The sequence below is a fragment of the Bos javanicus genome, chromosome 20, assembly GCF_032452875.1.
Source record: "Bos javanicus breed banteng chromosome 20, ARS-OSU_banteng_1.0, whole genome shotgun sequence".
Lineage (NCBI taxonomy): Eukaryota > Metazoa > Chordata > Mammalia > Artiodactyla > Bovidae > Bos > Bos javanicus.
In genome coordinates, this window is record NC_083887.1 from 11283650 (window position 1) to 11307222 (window position 23573).

The window sequence follows — 23573 nt, forward strand, 5'->3', positions numbered from 1 at the left end:
TCTTCATCATATTATCAAGAACTTGGCTTCCCATTTTGACTCATCTGAAGTGTAGCTTTAAGACATGAACAAGATAAGAGGATTCTAATTTTGCTAATGCTTCTTGGCCATTGCTACAGATAAAGGGCCATACTACAGTCTTAGTGGTCTATAGCCACAGTCATGTTGTGGGTTATAACTTTGGCCAAATTGTAAGTGGAGAACTGGGCAACTGAGTTGTTTCACTCAATACACAACATGTGCTCTAGGAGTCCTGAAGACTTTCTGGACTTTCTCATAACCTTACTTCACAGGTGTAGAATTGGAGGTCTACAGGTATGTGGAGTTGATAAATTCCCACAGCTGGGTTAAAGAAAGAGCTGACCTAGCTAAGACGTCCTAAGCTGTAAATGGATCTTGGTCTCTTCCCTATATAGAGTCTATGCTATGAATACAAATGATAAAGTAAAACTACATATCACTCATTAATGGTAGTGACTTTTAATTAAAATATAAGAAGCACTATTTCAACTATCTGGTGATCTTAAGTAGTGATTCTCAAATTTTAGTATTAACATTAAAATCACCCAGAGAACTTCCTGACACAGATTTCTGGGACTCACTCTGAGTTGGTCAGGGGTGGGGCTTGAAGAGGCACTTCTAACAGGTTTCCAAGCAGTCCTGATGCTAATGCTGTTGGTCTGGGGACCACACTGCAGGAACCACTGGTCTAAAGCAACCCATGCCATTTCCTGCCACTCATTGTGTGCCACGTGTACCCTCTCCACCACTTGAGAGCTGTATGGTTAGATCCCCCAGCAGGAAGACCAACCAGTGGACTTTTCTCTGAACTTCCTAGTGCCTTTTCCAGCACTTAGTAGTGAAGAGCTGTAGCTTGAGTCAGACCGCCTGGGTACTCTGTGGTCATAGGGCTGCATGACGTTGGATAAGTCACCTAGATTTGATACTTGTTTCCCCACCTGAGATACTGTCTTCTAACTCATAATTGTGAAAGAATTGTTAAATCAGATAACACATACATAGTTTAAATGGATAATATTCACTTGGTCTATCAATCAAAGAGCAGTGAGGAGAAAAGAAATGAATCTAGTCTTAAAGAAAGGCCTGAATAAAGACGGTTGGCTACTTAGGTGACAGAAACCAGACTAGGTTTGGCTCAGAAACCAAACTGGGAGTTCTGAGAGAAACCACAAGTTTAGCAACAACATAAAGCTGCAACTACACCTTGTGTTAGAGTAAAAATGGGAAGACACAGTTGCCAGAGGAAGAGAGAGGGAGAGAGGAGCATAGTAAGGCTGCTCAGATCCCCAAGTCTTTCTGGCAGGAGCTGGGAGATTCACCACCTAGATGCACTACCGAGGTAGTGAAACAAGGGAGAGTCGCTCCCTAGAAGCCAGAGGTCAGGAGATTCTGAGTATAGAGTTCTCTCTAATACAGAACAGAGCAGGGAAAGAGCAGGAAATGAATCCGAGCGGTACTGCCATACTTGGTGTATTAGTCATTGTTGCCATGACTGTAATTACTGTGTGCCCATCTCATCACCATCACCAGACCATGCCTTCATGTCTGGGACCCTCACTGTGCTTAGGTGTTGAGTGCCAGGTGCATGCAAAGTGACCTCATTATAAATTCAGTCAGCAATCAAAACAAGTGGGAAAGTTATTTTAGATTACGAATGGTTTACATATATTGACTAGATGCTATAATGTGAAAGCAGAATCTAGAGTGAATCTTCGTTTCCTGTCTGGAGGTCCATGTCACCTTTGCATGCCGCACAGTGCCTCTCAGGACCCCTGTGCTGTGGCTGGCCCATATATGCAGCCCAGAGAACAGAGGGACAAAGGTTACTTTCACCGACCAGTTTTTAGAGAACGATTCTGCAGCTTTGGAAATGGACAGTGAATGGGAGGGACTGACAGTGATTACGTTTTCTTACACATGATATTACCTAGAGCTATTTCTTTCCACCATTAAGCATATAGTGAAATGGTGTAAATGACACTGACCCATCATTCACGTGACCACTCCTGTTTTTCTCACTGGACAAAAACGAGATAATGACAGTGATGGGGTGGGTGGGGGACTACAGAAGGAGATGCAACATTAACATAAAGAGGAAGAGTGTTTAAAAATTCCTTTGGTGATTGCTGAAATTTCAAACCATGACTTCAGTTTCAAAACAACCTTTATTCTGTTTGAAGACCTAATACAATGCATTAAAGCAACTTAAAACAACAAGACATAGCTCCATTGAACCTATAGCTTGAACAAATGTCAAGGAGGCACAGTCCCCCCGCCCCCCGCCCCAGGTGCCTTGTAAAGGCAAAATTACAGCTGACCATGACAACCTCCCTCTCGTCAAAAGACCAACTTTATTTTAACAATATCATAGAAACAGATTTGTAAAAACATCGAACAGATCGTAGCTTTAAAAAATACACACATATAAATGAGCTATTTTTGTTTTGCCTTTTTTTTTTTTTTTAAATAGCAGCATCCTGGGCAGCTAATGCTCTCTCATGGTGACAAGCTCAATGTTAAGTTGGTTAGTGTTTCCAATGAACCCAATTCTGTTCATACTAGTCATTTATACTGGTAATTTAACTAGATTTCTAAAAAATAAGAATTTGGCATTTCAGAACTTTGTCTCATGTGAGGCATTGTGCCATAAACTGCCCCTTTCTTAAATGACCCTAAACTCAAATTTCAGGGTCTGCTTTCCAACTGACTTGGATACCATGCATAGCAGAAGCACAGTTGTTAGAACCAGCAGAATTTTTCTCCCAAAAAGGAACATCAGTAGGACTTCCCAAACACGTTACTAGTTCATAACCAGCTATATGACAAAGCAGTTGGTTCCGCAGTGACAGCTCACATCAACACATTTGACTGAACACACCGAAAACGTGGGTTTCCAAGTTCAGTGAGCCACGGAGACCAGCTACCCCAAAGGAGTAACTTTTGAACAACAGAAAAAAGCCAAAGAATTATGAACTTCTCACTCCACTTGCAAACAATTTTCACCTTTGTTAAGACAAAACAAAACAACTTCAAAGAAAAAAACCCCATACACATATACAAGAATTGTACTAGACATTGTCTCGTTATGTACTTGAACTCAACGACTGTGGATCTGTTTTGGCTGAAAGGTGTACTGGAAACAGTCCATGCACATATACATATATACATATATCAAGGGCCGTGAAGTTGTCAGAAGTTGCAAAAACAAGCTTTCTGCCTTTTCCTCATAGTTGTGATTTTTTTCTCGTGGGTGATTTCAGATCGCAGCGCTCCCACTTCTACAGCCCCATCATAGCCTCTCTGCAGCTTAGCTTCTGGCTTTTACCTTCAGGATGCTATACCGGGTGGGGAAAATCCACACATGGATGTAAGCATGTATCAGGAATGCCTCTGCTGTCTCCATTTATACTCACAAGCCACTCAGTGCTGTAAGATGAATGGTTGGACTCCAAGAACCCTGCTGGTCAAACATCTACAAAGACAGATGTGATGGGATGCTATACACTATCAATAAGGCGTCGGGCAGAGGCATAGCATCCTACGTAAGGTGTGACTCACTGTGATAGGAAATCATGAATTCTGCCTTTGCTGTTCAAAGAAAAATCTACTGCATTTATGCTCATGAGATGTAGAAATGAGGCAAGTGCCTAATACCATGCCATCTTGCAAAGTGTTGAAGCAAAAAAGGTGAACAGAACTGTAGCTTTTCCACGAAATACTCCATCTCAGATAGTTTAGAAATTAAATGAAAGTTAATAATATACATGGATGTGCTATCAAAAAAGCAATAAACCTAGCTGATAAAACTACTGTTTACTAATGGTTGGGCTTCTGTATGACATGGAAGGATAGTTGTAAAGCAGACACTCCTAGACTAAAACTAGGGGAATCATCAATTGTCTGGAGATGAAAGGGAGATGGTCAGGTCAGTACAGTCAAGTTTGAGGACTGACAGTCTGTCTGGCTGTAAGACTGACTATTGCTCTTGATATGAGTAGCTTCATGTAAAAAGGAAAAAAAAAATACATTCTAGTTAAGTCAGCTGCGGGATTGATCCTTTCAAAGGAACAACATTAAAAACAAAACAAAACCCCTTACCCCAGTAGTTGGAAAGAAAGAAAAACAAACCTGTGGAGAATCTAATATTGAGCAAGAAGAACTGAAGTTGTAAGATTCCATTTTAATCTCCCCTTTATTCCTTCCAGTGTAGGTACAGTTCCCAGTAAACTGAAAGGCTTTTACTTACAAGTTGGGGATAGACACCTCTTGCTCTTGCTAAGGTAAGTTGGAAAGAATACTCTAATAATTCCTCCCTCTTCCCCACAATGAAGTAATAACACATACAATTATTTGGGTGAATGAGGACTGTTACTATGATTCCTACAACGGCCATGACTTCAACAAGCTCCCCCACAATCGGGGCAGGAACGATGATGACCATGTGAGGCTCTCTGATCTAAGTTGAATGGAAAGCTAGGAAAATAGCAGATACCTGGATAAAAATATCTTTTTCAGGTCATGCTTTTTCTTAAAACGGATGTTGGCTGGTTGGTAATGGGTCATCTAATGTTAAAGAGAGACAGGTTTTCTAAATGCAGCAATGATATTTTGAAATCAGTGTTTCCAACAAGGATGAACACTGCTCGAAGACCCTGCCTGCTAGCGTTCCAGGAGGTTTGTAATTGTCATGAGGGCATAGTAAGTAGCAGATCAAAGTGGGAAGAGACTCCACTTTGCAGTGATCCACTTCTCCGTAATAACAAGAAAGAGAAAGTGCATGCCATCTCACCAACCCTCCCCCACCCCACTTGTACAACCCTTTGCTACATCCCCGTCCCTAGATTCAAGAAGTTCACAATTCTTTACGAAACAAACATTGCCAGGTACCGTATCTTAAGTCTTGAAACAACATTGTTGAACTCAGCGATACTTTGTCATATTCATATATCTTTTTTTTTTTTTATTGAATAAAGCAGCTTTGAAGCTTATCAGGCACTGCCCAACAAAACATTTAGTCCAAAAAAAAAAAATCTGTTATGAACTTTTTAACCTTGGGCTAACAGCCAAGTACTCTGTACAAGAAAGACTGTAAAATATTTCATAGTTTTAATTCTGAAGCCATTTTTTTTTTTAAACTGGCATCCTGTACATTTCTTAAAAAAAAAAAAAAAGGAAATGAGTAACAAAATGAATATTAACAAAAAAAAAATCAGGGACAGTATTTTCAAGCAACAAAAACTGGGGCAGGGGAAGCTTATTCTGAAGGTACATTTAAAACAGATAACAACAGTGAAAATTAAGAATTGCATAGCACTGTGAATTTAGCCTTCAGCACAACAAAACAGAAGCTATTTGGTATTGATACAAATCCATCTATTTGATAGTTAGTCATCCAATGGTATGTACATATTTTATATACTAAATGTCATTTTGAAGTCCCGTTTTCAAAGCTCCATTTTTCTGTTGGTGGGTCTTCTTGGTTTAAGAATTTCAACAAAACACTTTCTGGCACTCTGCTACAACAGAACTTCCTCTGAACACACGGAGCAGACGTTCCCTCAAGTGTTCCCTGCGAGCGGAAGTGCCTTTCTGCTACATATCGGTTCATTTCGTTAGAAAATGAAATAATCCACAGTGCAGTGCGTCTGGGGGCCACCGTGCACGGCAACACCCAGGCTGGACCGAGCGACCCCAGGCTAGGGCTCGTCAGCCCGTCCCCGCTCCGGTCTCCAAGGTCCCAACTCTTGAGCTGGTAAAGCTTCTGAAAGCACGAACAAGCACCATGGTTAAAGGCCTCTTTGTCCCTGCACGCAGAGATTTTTGCATTTCTTTTTCTCTTTGTGTGTGGTTGTGGCTTTAAATTAAACCAAAAAAAAACCGAAACAGAAAGAGGGAAGAGAGAAAGGCTGACGAAGCACTCAGACGAGGAACGGCGGCTGTCCGGTGCGTGGCCCTGCGATGCGTCTTCCCTTCCTGCCGTGGGGTCGAAGGCTCGAGTCCCATCTGAAGACAGGCGGCTGGGTGTCCGCAGCTCAGTTCCCAGGTCAGGCTGCAGGGGAGCCCTGTGCTTGCCAGAGGCCTTGGGGAGTCAAAGGTGAGGAGCAGGCTGGAGGGCGGCCCTTCATCGCCTCTGCTGCGCGTACACCGGGTAGGCTAGTGTGACGTTGAGGGAGTCGTTGTGCTGCACGAGAGAGGTGTGCTGGTAGTGGAGCACCAGCTCCTTGAGGGAGCTGTACAGGTTGTAGGGCTCGGCGAAGCCGTAGCCCGTGGCCGTCTTGTTGATGACGCAGTGCTTGACCTCGCCGTCCACCCTGCGCGGGGGAGAGAGCACACGGGCCTGCGTGAGCTAAAGAAGAGCGTCATGCCAAGGTACCCCCGATGCTGCCTGAGCTCGGGACTGGTGGCGCTGTCCCCGTGCTCCTTAGCGGCTGAGTGATTTGCGGGGGTAACCAGCTTCCCTGAGCCGCTGGATGATCATTTCGAGACAGCTTTGGAATTGTCCACATACCTCTCCATCTACTCTAAACTCTCCTATTGCCTTGTCCTCTATTCAAGGTCTTTCCCCTTCCTTCCTGTGGCAGTGGTCCTCTGCTTACACGGAGGGAGATGACAGGCTAGAAAATACCCGAGAGCCTTTTCCTTCAGCAGGCCACTCGCTTCTCTGAAATAATGTTAGTGATCCAACCTCTCCCCCTTCATGGTACTCCCCAGACTCTTGACAATAAACAAAGGAAAACCGGCCCTAGGAGGGAAATGTCTTCTCTTGGCAGGGACAGTGAGCAGAGCCCTTTCTCTTACTGTTTTAACTGGTCCCTGATGGGGACTTTACCTGTTGGTGGTGCTTCCACGAGAATCTCCTCAGATTTTTAACTATACGGAAGCCCCCGAACAGCAAGTATGGCTGTTTCCATTTTAAAGATGAAAAGCAACAGACTTCTCTTGATGAGACAGCTGCTGACCTGCCGCCCAGAGCCCCAGTTCTCCACCTGAATAGCAGCTTGCTTTCTACTAGCCCTCTGAACAGATAGATACTCCTGCTTAGATGTTCAAATATTAGGTTTTATTTCCTCTTCTACACTATCGTAATGCTTGACAATTAGAACTTTTTCAAATCCTTGCCCCCAAGGTTGGCTGGCTGGAATACCTCCTTGACGTGTTTCACAAGACAGATAATTGGCTGGAGATACATACACCACAGAGCAGGCGTAGCAGCCCTGTTTACTGCTTTCCCGGACAAGAAAAGTGCCGTCTCGCTTCCCTCGCAACAGGTTTTCAGCTTTGTTTCGGTTGCTGCTTCCAACATTCCAAGTCTTCTCATCGTGGTGGGGCAAATCCTCATCATCTTCTACCAGCGAATATTGGCTGAAAAGGTGGAAGAGGAGGTTTCTGAGTGAAGTACAAGTGGCGGCCACTCGCTGCCCCTCTGAGGAAAAGCCCGCCTATCGCCTCGACCTAGTTCCTGCCTCTGCTCTGAGCGACTCAGGCTGGCAGTCACGGGGCTGACTCAACCAGCTCCTCGGGCCTGAGCTTCCTCATAGCGTTTAGCCTTCAACCCCCTGAACAAAGCTAGCAGCACTAAGTGAGATTCTTCCTGTTTTCAAGTCGGCAACTATGCTCAGCTACCTGGGCAGAGAGGACGGTATTAAACAATCCTGTTTGTCCAGTTTAGATCAGGAAATTGACTGACTAGGAGGAACGCCAGTTTTTAAATAATTAATTGAAACAAAAGGTAGACATAAGCTTTAAAAATATACTAAACAGCAGTTGTCTCCCTCCCAACTCCCCTCTGACTGTTCCCAAAATATGTTGGGATTTTCCAGATGGTTCTGGGGCTTCATTATGGACACAGGGTCACTCATTCCCCAGCCTGTGGTGGGGGTGGGGAGGTGGTGCGGATAAATCTACGTTCTCCTTTGCTAAACTTTCCTTTTTGAAAATTCTCGGTAATGAGACAGATGTATTATCTCCTACAAGATAGTCCATTCCTCACTTGCTCTACAGACAAAGCAAGTCGTGCATTTTCCTCAAAAGAAAAAAAAAAAATCACCCCTGCCTCCTCCCATCTGTACTAACTACTTACTCTTCAGTGTTTTCATTGCCCAGCCACTCGTTCAATTTCTTCTGCCGAACACCTTTCTGAGTCAACCACCTGGAAAAGAGTTTTAAAAAGAAAATGCATTAAGAACCTATCCTTTATTTTCGCAATTACCTATCATGCACAGGCAGGATTCCACTTCCAGTACGTACATCAAGTATTGGTCTCTCGTCTTTCTTAGCTGAATGAGGTCTGGTTTAATGCTGTTCATGCGTTTGTCAATCTCACGATACTCAGCCGCCTGCTTCTTCAAGTCCTCTTCCAATCTCCTTCTGCTGTCGACAATTTCACTGATTCGAGACTTTAACTTTTCATAATTATGCATAATCCTGCAGGCAAGAGAGATGCATCTGTAATTACCTGGAGAATCATGAAAGTTCCCCCAAGGTTTCAGTATTGATTCTCAGCAGTTCGCGCCAGGTAAAGAATGCTTTCTCTCCCTGTCATTTCATAGAAACAGAGGTCACCTTTAGACAGTATAAGAGAAGTGTGGTGAGCTCAAGCACAAGGACAGTGAAACCCGCCCAGGCCACCAACCTTTGGATTTCCGTCTCGTTGCCTTCACGTTTGAACTTTTCTATGTATTCTTTGCTGTACCGCTCCTGGGTTTGGCACTGTTCTTCAAATATTTTTATGGTTTCATTAAATGCTTCAATAGCTGTTCTTTTCATTTGGATTTCCTGCAACACAAATTTTAATAAGACAGGGTCATTCCTTTCACAAAACAGACAATTTCTTACAGCAAGACACTGCTAGACACAATTGATTGGCACTACTATCTGACATGTAAGTCCCAGTGTTAGCAAGGTAGGACTCTAATTCATAAAACTCCTTAAAATAGTATCAGAGAAGCACACATTTCCTTTGGAGAATTTTCCCAGTCTATGGAAGATGACTGCTTGACACTTTGCTACAGTTTTCATCTTTTTTAAAAAACCATTCCACTTTTATCAGCAGTTTATGGCATCCTTCTGCTCCCTCTGGCGGTCCCAGATATGTGATGGCCTAGAGGAGATTAAGCCTCTAGGAAAACAAGGCAGTAAATGTAGCCTCAACCTTTCATTGCAACAGGACCTACCTATCATGGTTAAATCCCCATTTCAGAGATTAGACAAGTCTGTAGAACTTCCAGTTAGTATTAGCTTTTACTCTAAAGAGAATTCTGCAGTCAGCAATTATGTCAAATCAACTTAATTTATTATTCTGATACTTACAGGCTTCATTTAAAAGGTTTAGAGATATAGTAAGTAAGTACTAGAATAATCAACAATGATTCACAAATAAATGATCTCTCTCATCACTCTATTGCCAGAAAAAAACATTTTACAGTCTTTTTTGGAAGCTGAATATAACATGCACTTGATTCTAATAATTAAGAACTCTACAGTTTTAATGTGATTTTCACAGAAAACTCACCTGGGAAGTTCGGGTATAGTCTTCATATAATCTATCATATTCCCGACTTTTTTCTTGAAATTGAGTGTTATATTCATGTAATTTTTTCCCTACAGCTTCAATATTATCTTCTTTGACAACTTGATCCTGGAAGGATTATAGAGATTGGAAGAAAAAGGGAAAAATAAATTCAGTTGATAAGGTACTTTTAAATGACCACTGTTGGGAGGATTTTTCCACATCAGATATTTTGTTACAGTATTTTATTGTTAAAATATTTTATACATTTGTGATCACAAAATTACAGTTTGAAAGTTTTTTGAGTTTAATGACATGGCATTCATCTGCCTCAAAATATTTTCTACGCAATAAAAGAATCTTTTACAAATATTATAATAACATGGGCATGTGATTACCTGTTGGTATTTGGATACTGGATAAAGTAATTTCACATCCAGTTTGGGATTATACTGAGCTAGAGATTCATTCCGGTAGTGGTTTATTAGTTCAACCACAGAGTTGAAGGTTAATGGGTCAGAGAAGCCATATTTCCCATCTCGGTGAAATATTTTGATTAATTTGTTATTTCCTCCTTTCCTGCAAATGCAATATAAAAATAATGGCATTAGAATTCTCTTAAAAAAACAAACAAACGCCGGCATGTTCTACCATCACCCTGAACATGCCATTCCAGCCACGTGCCCTAACTCACCTTAGTGTAAGCGTGTAATCCCCGTGCATTTTAGTAGATGCGTCTCGTACCAAAAAGGTCCCGTCAGCTGTGTCTCGAAGTTTTTCATTCACTTCTTCCCTGAAGTGAAAAGAACAGGAGCTAATGCTCACCTCGAAGATTTGATGGTTCTCGAGTTATGTTTTTTAAAGGCATTTTCAGAATTAACACCCAGTCACTCTGGACAAATCAGCACAGAAAATCATGATCCCCAAAAGGTTGCCTCTTTACTCCCCTCAAAAAAAAAAAAAAAGCTTAGACTAAGAATGCCACTTTGTTACGTTTAACGTTAATTCTGAGAGTTCCTGTCTAATAGAGAGTGACTTTACACTCTGCCTCGAGGCAGTGCCACTTCACCCTACTGCCTCCCTGACATCTCTGGCAATAATGAAACTTCTCGGGTATTTAATTTCCTGCGGCATCCAGCACCCACAGCTCCCCGGAGCTCAGTGACTTCTATGGTCGTCTCTGGAAGGGAACCAACTATGCTTCATGCTTATGTTGGATGATATCCTAAAAATGGAATTTAGCAAGCTGGTGCTTTTGCTTTGCTTTCTCTTCCTCTAAACTCCCCAGCTCTGCTGAAAAACTCGGAGTCTCTATAGCCTTACCTCGAGATATCTCCCCAGTACCATTCAGCATCTTGTAAAGACATATTGTTATTCATACCGTTGTTGGCTACAGTAGTGGGTTTTGGTGGTTTGGGAGGCAGTGCTGTAGATGGAGGAGAAAGAAAAAGTTTTTGCAATCCCAACTGCAAATAAACATTTAAAATTCTACCCAAGTTCCCTTAGATAAACAACATTTTCATGTAGGAAAGATTAGCTATGAAACACAGCAGTAATGTACAAGTCCATGAAACTTTCTTTTTTTTTTAAATCAGAAATTTTTGACTACCGATTAAAATTTTAAAAAAGAGCTTAGAGACTAGCAAATAAAATGGGCTGGCCATGTAAATGAATTTCAAAGTAAATCCAGGGTCACAGCATCTTCTACTTTTAGGTTTGAGTTGTATTAAAGTTTCATATCTGGTCAAATCTAGCTAAAGTAAGAAACCACGAACAGAGTAGCAGGAGGAATCACATGGCTTGGTTTTAATTTCCTCCTCTTATTTAATTATAAAAGACAAATTTCCTTTCTGTCCTCCACAAATGCCGTTGCGGTAATAAAAAAGCTCATCTACACAGCAATATGTTTTAAGAGGAGGAATTGGGTTTCTCTAATCTTAGTATTTCAGGCACTGTTCTGCCAAATGCCACTTGAAGAGACTCCTCTGTGACCTCAATCTCTTTAGTATTCATGTTAATATTCTATTGGATAACTATGCTCTACATTATGCCAAGACTAATTAAAAACCATATCCCCTCTTCCTCAATGTCAAATCAGTATTCATATACCAACTGGTGACAAATAAAGACTGCAGTATTTCTGAATTTCTTAATTGGGAGGAAGGCTGAAATAATTGAGACAGTAAAATAAGTCTAGGATATCTTGCTAAATTCTAAGTCATAAGTTTTAAAGCACCACTATTACATTTTAAGCAAAAATTATTTCAGGAGTCTAGCAGGTATATCTTATAATGCCTGAGACTCAATAATGGAAAGCCAACTTCTCTCACTGCAGTATCTTAAAAGAAGAGAGAGCAGACAAAGTCTCAACATTTGATTCAGAATAGTTTCAGGGCACCAAGAACTGAGTTGCAATCACTGCTACATTTGACATGCTTTCTAAAGTACCAAGTGTTATCACTGCAAAGTACCACACTGTTCTCAACCACTGTCAGAAAAGAAGCACCAAGGATGCAGCCTTTTAATTAAAGGAACAATATACAACAATATAACCCAAATAGCAAACGAGCTCGAGTCACAAAAGACACAGGTGAAAAACTGGAATCCAATTTATATCCATTCAACTAAGAATAAGCATTTACCAAACACAGCCTGACCTGCTTGCTGCCACAGGCAGTCAAACCATTTGTTTCATTTTCACACTGTGAGCAAACTCATTAAATTAGAACAAATTAATAAAAACAGACATCCAAAGAGGAGCTGTTAATAGCAGTTGTCAAAAAAATTAAATGCCACAACATTAACCAGTTCTCTAAAGAATACTGCAGTATTACCTGGTGGATCCATTTCTATATAAAACATCAAGTCTGTGCCACAATTTATATCTGTCTTAGCATATTCTAAATCCAGGTCTTCCATATTCCAAACAGTGTTGTACATTTGTGCGAGAGTTTCCTTGGCTGAGCTCAGTTATAAGAAAAGAGTCCGGCTTTCTTTGTAATGGTGTCTTGGAATTCATTTTAAAACCTATAAGGGGCTGCACTGTAACCTATGACATCACACACCCCAGCCAATCAAGTCACAAAAATGTCACCAGACCACTCCTGCTTCATCATTTCTCTTCCCTACCAGCCTTAACACAGCCCCAACCTCACGAAGATCCTACATTTGACAGAGCTGCAATGTGTAAACGCTCTTCGTTTCAAAAAGGTGTTTAATCTGACTGTTCTTCTTGAGCCGTGAGTTGTCTAATTCCTTTTTTATTGCTCCTTGCAGCATGGTATGCTCCACTGTTGGCAGGCTGACAAAGCTGATATGCAGCAGCACGTAGCTTCCCCCCACCACCCTGTCCCCGCCTCCCCCTAGTGCATCTGGGTTTATAGATAGCCTGATCATTTCTTGGTTTAAAAATCTTACAAAGGCATCCAAATGGTATACTTAAGATATGTTTTACAGTCCTAAAATGCCTCCGATATATATTAAGAGCAAGAAGGATCAAGAACTCTCTGGATATTTCATGCACTCAGAACTTATACAGTGTCACAAATGTACTACATTAGAAAGCACAATTAAAATGTAGAGGCAAAAATCTCTATTAAACACTGCAGTTGAAACTAGACTTTATAGAATATGGAATGCAACCCCCACCCCCTCAAAAAAAGACAGGCCATAATATCAGAATGCAGAGTACAGGCAGAGTTATCTTTGCAAAGTATTTCTCACTGATGAGCCCATCTTCAGATTTACTGTGCTAAATACCGCTTGAGGGGGTGGGTGATGTAATCACTTGGGGGGGGGTACTTTTTTCCCCCCTTCCATCTCAAATGCCTCACTTTGGGAAGAAATATTATTCCTTCTTAGCAGTATTTAATGTAAAGAAATCAACTCCCCTATAAATCTAAATGCTAGTTCTTCTATAATGAGCAGGGAGGAAGGAAGAAAAGGTTTCCCTCACCCATGGTAAATGTAGCTAATTTAAAAAACTACAGTGGGCTGTGTGATCTGCGTACGTGTGCCTGTCACATATTTCTGTGACAATTTAAAGAACACAGAAGCCCTTGAAATTTATTCTTAGAAGTTGTCAAATTTGGAATCATAAAATATATAGAAATAGCAAAGGCAAGGCAGTCTCTGAGCACTGCTCACGTGTCCCTCTTCCAGCTTATTTCATTTTCCCACTAAGGAGGAAGGCAGATGCATCCTACACCCTCCCACCCTCTCTCACTCACATGCTCTCTTTGCTTAAAGCTTAAGTAACCCGAAATGCAAAGACAAATGGTAAAAATGGTAAAAGTGATGGTGGGGGGATAAGCCCTCAGAAAAGAATCAGAAAAAAAATTTTTTTGAGTTTAATAAAAATGTTGACCCAAGTCCTCCCAGCAGCTTCGGACAGCACACAGCCCCAAGGGCTCCCCCACCCCATGCCTCTGGGCGCACTTGGTGCAAACCGGTCCTGCCGCTGGAGCCCATGTGGCAAACAGACCCGGGAGGAGGGCAGGGAGACAGGTGACTTTTCACGTCTCTCCCAGGCCTGGCCAGACCCCAACTTCCAGACCAGCACTTGGTAATTACCTTCCCTCCCCATTTCCAACGGGAGCCCATCTTTCCCTTACACTGCCCAAGGAAATGGGGGAGTGGTTCCACTAATCTCTCATCTGCCCTCCTCATGCAGTGCTTACTATCTCTCTCTCTCCCTCTCTCCCTGGGACACACACACACACACACACACAGTAGAAATGAACCTTCCAAAAGAGTCCCCCCAAAACAGTGCAAAAGCCAAGGGCCAGAACAGTGCGTAAATGAAAGGCAACTTACTTTGCAGGTTATGCATTTCAACGGTTTCCCTTGGAAATGCTTGTATCCGACAATGGAAAAAAAAAAAAAATCCCCAAACCGATTCCTCCAGCCAGGCGGCGCAGGACCCCGGGACTCTGCCGCTCAGCGCCCGCAGCCCGTGCAGAAGCCGGCCGCCCGGAGCCCGGGCTGCGCCGGCGAGAGAAGGAGCCGGGGCGCTCGCACGTCCCTCTCAGATAAAGATCGCGGCTTCATGATTAACTTGGGCAGGTTCAAATATTTGCTGAGCTAGGGATTTCGGGTGGGGGAGGGGAGCCCAAGTCCAAGTTGTCATCATCGGCTAACAAGTGGCCACTGCCAGCCCGGGTCCTCCTCCTCCTCCTCGCCGAGGAAGTGAGAAGGCCATTGTCAGGGGGCCTAAAATAGGTTCTCCACAGGCTGCGGCGGCAGCGCGGCTCGCAGGCTTGTGGGGCTCAAGTGGCCACAGTGCAGCGAGGCACTTGGCGCTGCCAAACACAGGAAGTGGCTGAGCTAGTTCAGCAAAAAATAGAATCAAAGCCTCGCTTGTAAAGGCCTGAACCTCTCTCAGAAGGGCCCAGAACACCGTGCCTCGCTCGCGTCCACCTCCTCCCACGCACCAGCACAGACAGCCCTGCAGGTGTCACGGGAGAGCCCCCGGGGGAGCCACCCTGCAGGGAACAGGGTTACAAACTGGTCCACAGGAGGAGGCTCCTAGGGAAGAGTGACTGCATGGCTCCAGTAAGTGCCGTAGTATTAAAAATACACTCAGATAAAAACTGTACTCTGCAGCTATTTGTATGGAGTCAATTTCAACTCCAGTTGATATGGCCATAAAAATGCATTAGGTTCATGCATACGCTACAGGAAGCAAAGAGTAGGAGGGCAAGGAGATGGCACCCCATGCTAGAGGAGTCTTTTCTCTTTACTTGATAAAAGTTGCCAAACTTAGGACCCTTGGCTTCTATTTAAAACAAACAAACAAACAAAAAAAACCCTAAAATTTGGCCAAAGAAAATTTTCACTCACATCAGCACAGATGGCTTCACTGTTATCTCAAGAACCTTAACCCAATGTAAAATCACAGAATCACTAGCTTGAAAACCAGAGCAAAATTCAGAGATCACTTAAAGGAATTCCCTCCTACTATAACACAACACACGTTTCAAAACCAGAACATTTGCTAGAAGACAAAAACAAAATTTAGAGATCACTTCAAGCAATTCCCTCCTACTACACACACACATGCCTGAAAACCAGAACACTCGCTTGAAAACCAGAACAAAATTTAGAGATCACTCCAAGCAATTCCCCCGTACAACACACACAAACTGTTCTGACCCAGAGTGAAGTGGTTTGCATAAGATTATACCACTAGTCCTAAACTCCTTTTTGGTCCTAAACTCCTTTTTCTCCACCCACTGGCCCTGCTCTTTACTTCCCTCTGCCAGAGAAAGTAAAAATTAACAAGTGAAACTGAAGTTAATTTCTTTTAAGCCACATGCAAAAAACTTCACACCTAGAACAAAACTGACTTTTTTTTTTTGTTTCCTATTTTTAATTTTTTTGAAAAGCTGCCTTCTAATTATCTTCGAAGAAACATGCATTCTGTGATACCCTTAGACTCTATACGAGAAGGTGACATGCAATGTCAAAGGTCATATGCAATGATAAAGGAAGATCTAAGTGCTGACCCAGAGTCCAAAAGGGAGGAACCAGTTTCAGAATTATTGCAATATCTGGGAAATGCTGCCAAACTCACAACGAGAGTGATTTTACAAGCTCTGCTTTGGTGCAATTGATAGACTATGAAGCACCTACTTTTCCTATGGGGGAAAAATTAGTCTATAGGTGAATTTCCTAGCTCCTGCCAGCTGATTACAGACATAGGGTTAGTTCAGAGAATACTCCTGCATCGTGAGTTGCATAATCTTGCCCTACCTAAAAAAAAAAAAAAGTCTTTCTAAAGCTTGGGGATCTTGGAAACATCAGTCACTCACGCATACCTGTCTGGATTTACAGAATGTGTCACGTCAAAACCTTTTAAGATTAAAATGTTCTCTAGTCCAACGGTCTGTTTCCTGTGTCAGAAGAAAATTATCCATGGGGAAACAGCACACTACTTATAGAAAATCTTAAAAAAGATTTGAAAACTTTGCTTCAAATTTCTCACAGTATGTACAATCATCTACCACAGAGGTTCTATTAATTACTCAAAGTATGAGAAGAGTCTCTTCCCATTCAATTTTAGTCAATTTAGTAATCTGCAAAACACATGCTATTTATTAGTTTAAAAAGGGAGCCCTCTGCTGGTAGAACAGAATCAGTAACTTTGGCTCCAGAGAAAACTTGCTGTGTATTTATTTAACTCATCTCCCAGTGTTCAAAAGTTCACACAAAAAAACATAACTGCCCAACTGTCATTTAATCTATATGATTCACTAAGAAAAAAAAATAAATGCACAGATGTCATAACAACCTTGGAAATATTTTACACATGCCTGCTAAACTCTTGTAAGAAAACTTTTAATTTCTGAAACCCAGAGATTTCAGAAATCTGGGTTTCCACAATAGAAAACTTACTCAATTGAAAACTAACTTTACCTTCTAGATTCTTCAAAACTCTAAGTCTTACGACTTTCCTCTTCCTCAAAGTTTTGTAAAATTCATTTCAGAGGCAAAATAGGCCATGTAGCAGTTCTCAGCAGGTGTGAGCTAGTCAGGAAAAGGTTTCTTAATTGTTAATATAGTGCGAAAGTTCCAGACTGAATGCTGAATCTCATACGTGCCAATCACCATTGAGTGGCCAATGCCCCACAGGCAGCTTTCAACCTGCACAGCTTCTTAAATGGTTTTGTGGGCCACAATTTATGAACAAAAGCCCATTGAAAAAAAAAAAAAAAAGGCAGTGAGAAAAAAAAATAAATGAACCCAAATCTTCTTTTAATGGTTCAACTAATGCCTCTTTACTTAATTTTAACTTAAGACAATTTAGAGTAGAAAGGCCTTTCAGGGTGATGCCAGATCTGCAGTCCACATCCAGGGCTCGTCATGACCCTACACTAAGGAAAATGTCCATTAGAGTTTATACATAAACTCAGGTTTACAGATGCACCAAAGTTATACGTTCTATAGACTATCGGAAAAGGTGTGCCCATTGCTTAGCAGAAAAAAGAAAAAAGAGCCCCTCCACAATTTCCGTCTCAGCTGTCCCTTGAGACAAAGGAGGCTGCACTGTGAAAACATAAAGTAAAAGTGAACCGTAGCCTCCACGACGTGCTCCTGCTGTTCAGAGCACAAATACACTTCCTATTTTTTGTCAAAACCTAGCACGCCTGGCCTGTTTACTCCTACCCATCTATTAAACACACACAGTTTTTTCAAGGTTTCATTTCTCACCTTCGAAACAAGCCTCTAATGTCAGACCGCATTTTAAACCCAATAAAAAATAAATCAGAGAAAAGTAAAACTCTTTGAAAGTCATTTCCCTCTGGCTTAATGCTTGCTTTAGTCCTGGTTGCAAACCAAGCCCGGAGCATTTAAAACAAGATTTATGAATCAGGCTCTTCAGGATAAATGTTTTGCAATGCACCAGTGGTTAAAAATTAACTCTGACAGGTGTAGAAGGGCAAGGGGGAGAAAGAAAGTCATTTTCCCTCTGGGTTTGAGGGTGCAATATTAGACTTCAATTTTCTGAATATATCCATGAAATCTGAAATATGTCAATACACTTATAATGGGTTTCATTCAAAGGCACCCTGTGTTAAATAGCCCCTGTTTTACCTTAGTTGCTCTATAGAAATCTGCTTTAGCAACCTAAGGATCAAGTAGGGTAAACATAACACAAAGTGATTCAAGAAAACCTGCTGCTCCACTTTAACCATTTTTGACTTTCAGTAACAAAGAGAACAGCAAACTGTCAACCAAGTTCTAAGAACATACCGGGTGCCTACTCTTTGAAACCTTAGTTTCTCTCCCTATAGGAGAGAAGTTACTTCACAGGTGTGCTGGTTGCATTAAATGGGTTGGTGTGTAGAAGTTCTCTGACAGTAGGGAACTTTATCAAAGAATTTTTAAAAATTTTATTTGGAGGATTATTATGCTATGCCCAGTTCTACGCTAGGAAGAGCCGAAAAGAAGGCTTTGTCCTTGAGAAATGTAGCCGAGCAGATGAAACGAACAGAACACTACTGAACAGCTAAATATAAGAGGACGAGGGACTTCAGGACATAAATGTACTGAATGGGTCAAAACCCTGCACATCCAGCAGGGGAGAGGCTCCCTGGGTGCCAAAGAAGAGGATGGCACTGTCAGCGGCTGCTGGGCACTGATACATCGTGTGCACTGGGTTAAGGGCACCAGGGCAAGGTGGCGGAGGAGGGCTGGTCCTGAGATGCAGGCGCCTCCACTCACCCGGCTGCACACAGGGCCGAGGCCATCAGACCTCCAAGCAGTGCGCCCACGGGGCAGCAACTGCCCGGAGAGTGTCCTTTCAGATGCCCTCCAGCTTTTCAGTGGGGAGCACTGCCTGCTGGGATTTGGACAGCACTAACCAGGAAGGCGGCTTGAGGAGACGGAGCTGAGAACGAGGCCAGCTCCGGTAGGGTCTCAAACACTAGAGCTGAGAGGAGGACACGAAAGGCATGCTATATTGTCACGCGCTTCAGTCCTCCTCACCTCCTTCAATTCTCATAACCATCCCAGGAGAGAGGCATTATTCCCATTTCACAGACTGGAAAACAGTTTGGAAAGGCTGAATGAAGGTCTTGGCAATGAAGCCAGCAAGGAAGCAGCAAGAATTGGAATTCAAACACCTGGATCTATCTGACTCATCCTGTTCTCTCCATTGCATGATGTATGAAGCACGACAGAGCAACTTGGAGCCTGATCTCAAAAGCTGTAACAGTTGCATTGGGGCTGTTCCCTGTATGTGATCCCTGGGCGCAAACGTCACCTATTTTTAATGTATTACTTGCTGGAAACTTCAGAGAACTTTTTGACTGGACACTAACAGCAGCCCTGTTGCCAGTGAAGATTCCCAAAGTCCAGGCGGCAGACAGAGCCGCAGGCTGGTGTCCTGAGCCAGGCCCCCCGCCGCAGACCCACCCCTGGCTCACACTGGTTGGGGTGGCCCCAGGTGAAACCATCAAGCTCTATGGCCTTCAGGTGCAAGTGAAGAGCTGGACAATACTTTCAACTCTAAAGTGACGCTTTGGATGATACTGTCACTTAAAGTATTTACTGCTTTTTCAAACCTGGTAAAAATATCGAGCCGTTATTTTTATCCTTTACAATTTATTTTGAATAAATCTTTGAAAGTCTTTCAATGAAATGCTATTTCTTCTTCCCCCTTTCAAGTTGTACCTATTCTTCAAAGCCCGTTTCAAGTTCTGTGTTTTTCCCTATAAGTTTTTTTTCTGTCTATTCAATTACCCTAAAAAGTCACCAATCACATCTCTCAAATTCTTTTTATACTTCCAGTACACGCCCTCCCACCTAGAATTTAATGAGATGCTATGTGCTGATGGGTCTTATTTGAATTGACACAGTGCCTCACACATCATTAGTTCTGCCTTTCATTTCCAGTTCTAACTGGCAACAACTAGAAAAGGTATCTGTTTGCCCCATAATAGTCTTGCTTGTCCTCCACCCCCCAAATATCATTCAGGCATTCATTTCTATTCACGATAATGAAGTTACTGCAAATGAATGATTTATGACTGTTCCCTGGAGGTGCGCCAGTACTGTTCTTCCCAGCCCCATGGGACGAGCACGTGTCAGGGTAATGATGAGACTCCAAGAAAATATCACGTTCCTACCAGGCCAAGGAAGTCAGTTCTCTAACCTGGGGTGTCCCGCCAATCATCTACACTGGAGCCATTCCTGAATACAAAGGTGTGGGTGAGGAGATACTGTCCTGGGGTGGGTGGGCTATTTTCACCAGTGAGAGGCACTGAAGCAACAAGTTAATTCCAAAGGTTCCATATGATTTCCAGAATCACGTGAGAGATATCACACAAATGGGGAAATGCCTCCAACTCGGGTTTAAAAATTAATTGGATGCAATTTGAGGGGGAGAGGCTGCTTGAGTTCTGGGATAGTCATTTTCAACAGAGCTGATAGAACAAATCCACCCTTGAAATTGGCACACTAAATTCTTAGCAGAAAGATGTAGGTAGGGTCCATGACATAGCAAGCAGTCTTGAGCGTGCATGATGAAAAACAGTTGCAGAGCAAGCTTTTCTTGGGTGGAATTAGGCTGAAACTGAGAAAGACATTTAGCCACTTTACATCAGAAGCAGAAGCATCAAACTCCACCACCGATTCTAGTATACTCTGCAGTACAAACGCTTGAAAACTCTCGTGGAATGAAATCGTTTGTGCGTCTCTGTCAAGCTTGGTCTGGCTTTTCACTTCCATGTTTTCCCCTCTTTTCTGGAGCAGGGTGCGGCGCTGAGAGGACTAGGAACCCCCCCTTTCCTTGCAAGCTGGGTGCAGCTCTCCCTGTCTCTGAGATGGACCTCCACAAGAATCAGGAGGAAGTGAAAGATGGAAGCTCAATGCTTTGACCCAGGGTCCTGTCCTGTTCTTGCTGGTCCTCTTCCTCTCCACCCTTGTGATCAGTCTAGAGGGGGTGGTCAATAAGCAGCTCTAGTGCCCTGGGCACGCTGGCCCATCCCCGGCCCACAGAGTACTTCTAACCTGTCACTGCGTCATTTCCTACTGAGCCCAAAGGCAGCTTCTGAACACCAACACAGAGCTCCCTAACCATTATCAAGTGATCTGAGCAGTCACACAGATGAAACTTTGTGGCCAACACCCAGGACTACATACCTGGGCCATACCTGTTAACATTCTCCAATGCAGTGGACCTACAATCCAGGATATCCCTGTTTTATACCCTCCTTGCTGGGATCTGGAACACTGGAATGGACCAGAGTTGCCTTATGGACTGTTTCTGCTACAGCCTTCACCTGTGGCTCCCATATTTTGGGTCTGTCCATAGAAGCCCTGCCCGATACCTGCGTCATGAATGCCCATCCCATCCTTTAGGTGGGTTTTAAGTTGAGGCCTTCCCCTCTCTGTCCACCCAGTTCAGATACAACTAAGCCTGGCTATGTAACACCCTTAAAAAAATCCGTGTGCACACGCGCACACACGCACACACACAAGCACAACATAATGTACCAACGTATGACTGATAACTGGGTTCCCATTGCTTGCTCATACAGAGATGAGTTTGGTAATTTGCATGAGTTACTTGTAATAAGCAATACATTCATGATGTTTTAATTAAATTCAAGACATAAACTCACACTACAAGCGATATTACTGGTCCTGAAACCTCGCACTTCACTTCTAGGGCGCTCATCACCATTTCTAAATGACCAGTTCACTTTTAACCAAGGTGGTTTAGACTTTCCACAGTAGAAGAAAAATACATCAGTTTAGATAAAATCCACTGCTAGTTCCATCTGCATTTCCCACTTTGTTAAAAGGCTAACTGAATGCCAAGCTGCTTTCACGGAAGTGTATGGCTTGCTCTAACTTGTTGCAGTCGACCCCTATTCTCCTACTGCTTGCATTACTAAAAATGTTTATTTTGACAAGACATTTCTTAGCCTACGTATTTCCAAAAAACACATTCCAAAATACTTTAAATTACATAGTAATTATAAACTCCCTACCTTATAAGTATTAGAAAGAAAAACAGAAATGTCAACAAGTAAAATGAACGCCATAATTTATGCAGCAACCAGAAGCATTGAGTTGAAGGGGTCAGGGGAGCACTCCCAACAACCCTCACCTAAAACCAAGATCATGTAAAATCCACAAATTTTAAAAGCCAGATAATACTGATTATATATGCAGCACCCAGATATTTTTTCTTTAAATCATAAAGGAACATGTTGTTATGGATCTCAATTTCATGAGAAACTTATGCTACTTCAAAGGAGGTTGAAAGCTACCATTTTTCAGGCTCTAAAAAATGAACAGCGAGGAAATTTTAAAAGTTCAGAAGGCATTACCTGGTGCAGGCTGGCGTTCATTCCATTCGGTGGAGATTAAGATTTCTATAATTTTTATGAGGTGTTCAGTATTCTCAGAACTACAAAAAAAAAAAAAAAAGAGAGGTCTGTTAGAAACCTTGTTCCCTAAACAACAAACTCATTTTCATTTCTGCACATTTGGGTGACTCTGTCTGATGGAAGTATGCAAATGCATTTGTGAACTAGTATCTTTAGAAGCCTAATGACCCATCACCTTAGGACTACCCTCATGATCCCCAAATCCAGGTTTCTCTTCTATCACTTACCTTGCTGCTGGGAATCTGAAAAGCAGAGGGCTGAAGAGTTCAGAAAGTACTCTTGCATTCAGAAGATTTTTGCTGGACGTTTGAGAGAGCTTGAAGAAATGTTTTAGCAAATACTGCAGTGTGAGCCAGTACTGATGAGGTATGCTGGGCGACCTAATGAGTTTCTTCAACAGCTGGATGTATTCTTCAGAACTCTGCACTTCTGTGAGTGAAAACAAAAAAAAGCAAGGAAAAGACTAAGACACTGTTGGTAGCTATCAGTGACTAAACACCTAGATTTCCGTTCTAGCTACAGAGGAGTCGTTTAGAACGAAGGCACGAGAATCAGCAGAGAATTATGTTTGCTCTTCTCATTAGAAAAGGCATTATGAGAAAGTCGAAATCTCACGTCAAATGGAAACGCAAGAAACTCTTGGTGTGCAGAACCCAGGAGGTACTGGGTGTGCTGCCTTCTGTGGGCCAGCTTCGAGTGTGATTGGCTAACTCGGGGGAGCAGCAGATAAGTATCGCAGGTTTTAACTTTGAAGGTTACGAACCACAATTTCCTGTCCCCGGAGCACTTTAACTGAGCATTAGCTCCTGAAGCGGAGAGTCTTCTTCCCTGAACTCATGTTCTACTGGAGGAAGGTGATGAGAACATCCCCAGTCCCTCAGTCCTAGTCCAGTTCCCTGAGTCCAGTGATGATGCTTGGCACTCTGAGCCATTCTCTGATGTAGTGAGTCTTAAAATACCGACCAAGGGTTCACAATTAGCCAAATTCAGCATGGGGATGCAAAGGAGAACATGGGTCTTCTACTGGATACCCTGGAAGGGAGGGACTCTGTGCTGATGGGACGGGGTGGGGGTGGCGGGGGACAGAGTCCTACTAACATTTTCTAAGCAATCTCTCTTTATATGCAGCACTTGAGTCTACA

At 42.6% G+C, this 23573-nt stretch overlaps 1 protein-coding gene across 5 annotated transcripts in view; it reads right to left on the bottom strand.

The window, feature by feature from the left end:
- Positions 1-2167: 2167 nt before the first annotated feature.
- Positions 2168-23573, bottom strand: part of PIK3R1 (phosphoinositide-3-kinase regulatory subunit 1) — a 95245-nt gene continuing 73839 nt past the window's right edge. For 2 of the 5 annotated variants that reach the window (XM_061393366.1, XM_061393367.1), the window contains exons 6-16: positions 22659-22860; positions 22372-22451; positions 10853-10955; positions 10224-10322; positions 9928-10108; positions 9533-9658; positions 8654-8796; positions 8269-8445; positions 8102-8170; positions 7213-7383; positions 2168-6332 (exon numbers count right to left, since the gene is read on the bottom strand). In XM_061393366.1, the coding sequence (XP_061249350.1) occupies positions 6143-6332; positions 7213-7383; positions 8102-8170; positions 8269-8445; positions 8654-8796; positions 9533-9658; positions 9928-10108; positions 10224-10322; positions 10853-10955; positions 22372-22451; positions 22659-22860 (1541 nt within the window). In that variant the 3' untranslated portion in view covers positions 2168-6142. Of the gene's footprint in view, positions 6333-7212; positions 7384-8101; positions 8171-8268; positions 8446-8653; positions 8797-9532; positions 9659-9927; positions 10109-10223; positions 10323-10852; positions 10956-12363; positions 12578-14344; positions 14926-22371; positions 22452-22658; positions 22861-23046; positions 23140-23573 lie in introns of those variants that run through there. The other 3 variants (XM_061393370.1, XM_061393369.1, XM_061393368.1) reach the window with 3 other exon arrangements.